The sequence below is a fragment of the Psammomys obesus genome, unplaced genomic scaffold, assembly GCF_907164565.1.
Source record: "Psammomys obesus unplaced genomic scaffold, mPsaObe1.curated_primary_1811, whole genome shotgun sequence".
Lineage (NCBI taxonomy): Eukaryota > Metazoa > Chordata > Mammalia > Rodentia > Muridae > Psammomys > Psammomys obesus.
Genome location: NW_026586589.1, coordinates 120,771 through 125,489, shown reverse-complemented (window position 1 = coordinate 125,489; position 4,719 = coordinate 120,771). Strand labels below are relative to the sequence as shown.

The window sequence follows — 4,719 nt, the reverse complement described above, 5'->3', positions numbered from 1 at the left end:
GGCCCCTTTTAAACTTGTAAGTGAGGCCCCTTTTGCACTGGAAAGCGTGGCCCCTTTTAAACTTGTAAGTGAGGCCCCTTTTGTACTTGAGAGCACGGCCCCTTTTGTACTGGAAAGTGTGGCCCCTTTAAAACTTGTAAGTGTGGTCCCTTTTAAACCTGTTTGCTCTTGTGAAAACTGTGACTGTGCCATGCCACCATCCTGGCCATATCCTTTGAATTTTGTTTGCAGGAAAAGACCTTCTTCAGCTGAATCGATGCTTCTTCCTTTAAGGCCGTAACCAAGACCTTTAAATCCTGATGCACTACTGAATTGGCCTTTTATCCCACCTGGTAATTTATAAGAAGAATGTTTAAGTTACATTATCTGAACAGCTTCTTCAAAGTCTTATTTCAAAAATTTCCTCATAAAACTGTTGATGTCCCCACAAAGGTTTTGGGTTTGGCTAGAGAAGAACTAATTCTCATAAAAAAAAAAAAATCATTCTATAGAAGGATCAACTCATTCCCATATTACCCTTAAGGACATTCTTCCTCAGTGACCTTCCCTCTAGGCACCATCTCCAAACTCACCGTAGAGTCCAACCACAGCTGCCTGTCTTTCCAGAATGAGGAGCAGAGAAAGGATGAAGATAGGGGACTTCATCTTGTCAAGAAGAACCTTCACTGAGATCTGAGCTGAGTTGCTCATTTATATCTCCTTTACCTGGATGTGGCTGAAGCTACAAAAGGCACTGCCCTTTTAAAAAGCTTATCTCTAAATGTCAACTTCCTCCCCTCTGCACAGTTGGGGACATTGGTAATGTCCCAAATACTTTGTACAGGGACGCAATGTCAGAGACCTTTTCCTATGTCATAAGCCTCAGCAAATCTTTATCAACCCACCATGTTTGTGGCACACTTTCTGCATTTTCAAGCAAAATCCAGAGTAGAGTAGAGTAGGGAAGAGACTTTTTCCATGCTCTGAAAGTAACCCAGGCCTGACCAAGTTTTCTCAGTCACAGTGTCGTGGTGCTCTTTCCATCACGACATTGTTTGACATAGCTTCTCATTTACATGCAAAGGAGCACTCACGTGTATAGAAGGACATAGGGGAGAATTACACATAAGGAAGCCCCAATTACAAAGTTTGAAGAAGAAATGGAGATGAAAATGCAGCTGTGTGGTAAACCACTTGCTTAGAAAGTGTGAGGCTCTTGAATCAAACCTCAGCTCTGGGAAAAAATAACTGGAATACGGGTCCAAAAGTAGCTGTGAGGTGTAGAACAATCAACATCGATGGTGCCCGTGTCTCTATTTATTAGGAGAGACATGAACGTGTGCTTCTGAGATCAGTCTGCTCTAAAAACATTGGCATGAGAAGATGGCGGTAGCTGTGGTTTGCTGGCAGCCTTTCAAATGGTCTATGCGCGCAGTGAAATGAGCTTGGGGATGTATCTGGAAGGCAAAGTGAGGAGCAGAGGAATTTAAACTTGCTCCTGGGAACGTTGATGATGTTCCCAGGTACTTTGCATAGGAGGTGCAGAGGCGTTCTAATGCTCCGTTTTAAAGGAGGGGGCTGCTGCATTACAACAATTGAATGAGACTATGAATCACTGTTGAAAAAATAAACCAAACAAAAAAGCGTTGGCTTCCTTACTGAGTGTATGTCATGGACTCCTCAGAAAATAAGGATAGTTAAAGTATCATGGAGAAATTCAGACGGGAGTGTTATACAACTGCAATGGGCTGTGATGAATACTTCCTGCCACTGGCAATGTCGTTACTATCCTGAGACAAGATGGGAGACTTGCCTTCTTGTTTAGAAACACAGCTTTGCGCAACCATGAATACAACGTAAATGGCTCATTATGATATTTGTGATGGAGCTACAGACTCAAAGGGACAATGCTGAGGCCACGTTCTTGGTAGAAGAAAACACCTCTGCAGTGTCCCAATTTGCATTCAGAACCATCTGGAGATAGTTTTGGAAGGAAGTCTACTTTAAGACATATTTCCTGCCGTCCCACCCCAACAATCTGGGTAGTGCTGAATGGAAGGGACAAATTAAAAACCCAATCATGTCTTTGCAAAAGGAAAATGCACACAATAAACATAATATAAAACACATGAGTTACATTCTTTTCCACAGAGCCACTCTGACCTCTTACTGAGCTGGTCTCTGTCCCAGGGGAAGCGATCATTTTCCCCAGAAGACCAGTGAGTCACACTGAAATGATTCTAACATAAGATTACTTACTGTTCCTGCTTGACCGTATACTCCTATCTCATGTCTCTTTTTGTTGTTTTAGAAAAATCCAGGAAATCCTTCAATTGGAGGAATAAAAGAAAGGCTCTGACAGCTTTGATCATATTTCTGAATTAAGAAATAAATTTTTCTTTTTTAAAATGCATATAAAACTCAAGGATAAGGTATACAAACAATTCAGGTAGTTGAAGATCACAAATATAGTGCATTTATGCTGTACATACCAGAAGAGAATGCATTGAAAAGAAAATTTAAATTTAACTATTCAATATACTGGCAAAAAATGAAAAGAGAAATGAGTTACTGAAAGAACAGAAAAGCAAATAATTTATAAATCATGCATACTTATTTCTGGTGAATGCCAGTAAAACTTTTGCTGAATAGTTTTTATTTTTAATTTAATTTTATTTATATATTTATTTATTACAATTTATTCACTTTGTATCCCCTCTGCAGCCCCTTCCCTTGTCTCCTCCCAGTTCCACCTACCCTCCCTCATCTCCCCCTATGCCTTTTCTCTAGTCCCCTGATACACAAAGACCTTCTCCCCTTCTATTTGACCCTAGCTTTATCAGGTTTCATCAAGGCTGGCTGCATCATCTTCCTTTGTGGCCTGACAAAGCTGCACCCCCTCCCCCCCTGAGGGGGAGGTGATCAAGGAGCCTGCCACTGAGTTCATGTCAGAGACAGCCCCTGTACCTCTTACTACTTGGAAACTGAGCAGCCAGTGGGCTTCCTTTGAACAGGGGCCTAGGTCCTCTTCATGCATGGTCCTTAGTTGGAATATTGGTCTCTGCAGACCTTCTGGGTCCAGGTATTTTGTTTCTGTTGTTCTTCTTGTGGAGTTCCTGTCCCCTCCAGGAACTTTTTCCATAAGGATTCCGGCACTCTGCCCAAAGTTTGGCTCTGAGTCTCAGTATCTCCTTTGTACCCAGGTGGGTTGGAATCAAACATCCTTTTACAAACATTTTATGAGCAAAGGTGGTGAAATCTGACTCAGACATCATAGGATAATATGCTTAGGGAACAGAAAAGGAAATTTAAAAGAGGTTTTTGCTTAATTCTATGCAAGAAAATTACATGGCAACTTAAAAATATAATAAGATAAATCATCCTAAGAATAGGCAGAAAACCAAGTGTGTGAATATTATGGGATTACAGAAAGCTTTCCAAAATGATCTACCCTAGGCTCACCATCTGTGTGGAGTGGGTGAAGTCCCAAGTGAATGTGTATTGGTGACAAGAGCATGGCTATGGTAAGGATGCCAACGCCTCAGAGCCAAGAGAATGACAAAGCCTTCATTTGGCCCAAGTATGGATGATAATGAATGGCTGACCTTTAACTAAGACCAGTATGTACAGAAAGTGCCAATCACGGCTTCCTTATCTTGGGGCTGCTCCCCTACAGAGATCTCCTACTGAGATTAGCTAACCCATCTCCTTCTTCATGTCTTGTATAATCAATAAGCTGCCCATGCGTCTCCATTAGAGTGTGTGGCCCACCTGGTCCCAGCTTTTCTGTCTCTCTCTGTCCTTTGTTCACTTCCGATAATGGCCCAAGTCAGGTCAGTTCCGAAGCTGTTCAGATTACACAAACATCTATGCCTGGGTGTACAGAATCAGTCTACAACTATATGAAGGAAGAACCCCACTCTTTAATATGTGCGACATAAAACTTACCATATAAATATTTTTTTGATTTTTCAGCTTCATTCTATTAAGCACATTCATATTGCTAGTATCTATCTCCAGTAGTTTTTCACAGCACAACCCAAATCTGTGACATTATAACTCATCTCAGGGCCTCATAATCTACTAATTCATTATGTGTTTCTATGAATTTCATCATCTTGGGTACTGATACAATTATTGAGACAATACACTATTATTTATTTCTTTATTATTCTCTCATATCTTGTGCTTCCAATTTAATATCTTAAAATCCCAGGTTTTAAATAACTCAAATTTTAAAAATAATTTTTGTGTTATTCATTAGGGTGAGGGAGGGGGCTACAGCTGGGGTAAAAAGTGAATAAATTGTAATAAATAAAAAATAAATAAATAAAAGTCATCTTGGAGAAACAGACCAGAGGATTAGTTGGAAGGTGTGTCTTCTACATGAAAACTTTGCTATCTAAGTGATCTACTTTCTGGTGTTTTTTTTTTTTTTAAGAACTTATTTATTTATTATTTATACAGAAATTCTGCCTGTGAGCCACGTATGTTCAGTGCCTGTAGAGTACAGAAGAGGGTGTTGAGCCTTTGGAACTGGAGTTACAGATGCTTGTTAGCAGCTATGTGAATGGTGGAAATTGAACCTAAACAGAGTGAACATATAATCAAGAGTTTCCAAGCATTTCAGGACCACTAACATGTAAAAGATCAGTTGAATTAAGTCAGAAAAAAAAAAAAAACCCAAACAAAATCCAGAAAGTCATATTCTTTTTTTTTTTTTGAACATGAAATTATATC

The 4,719-nt window shown here is 39.9% G+C and overlaps 1 protein-coding gene across 1 annotated transcript in view; it reads right to left on the bottom strand.

Moving 5' to 3' along the window:
- Semg1 (semenogelin 1) overlaps positions 1-645 on the bottom strand; it is a 2,418-nt gene extending 1,773 nt beyond the window's left edge. The window contains 2 exon segments of the mRNA XM_055602189.1: positions 95-329; positions 573-645. Coding sequence (XP_055458164.1) covers positions 95-329; positions 573-645 — 308 coding nt within the window.
- Between the last annotated feature and the right edge of the window lie 4,074 nt (positions 646-4,719).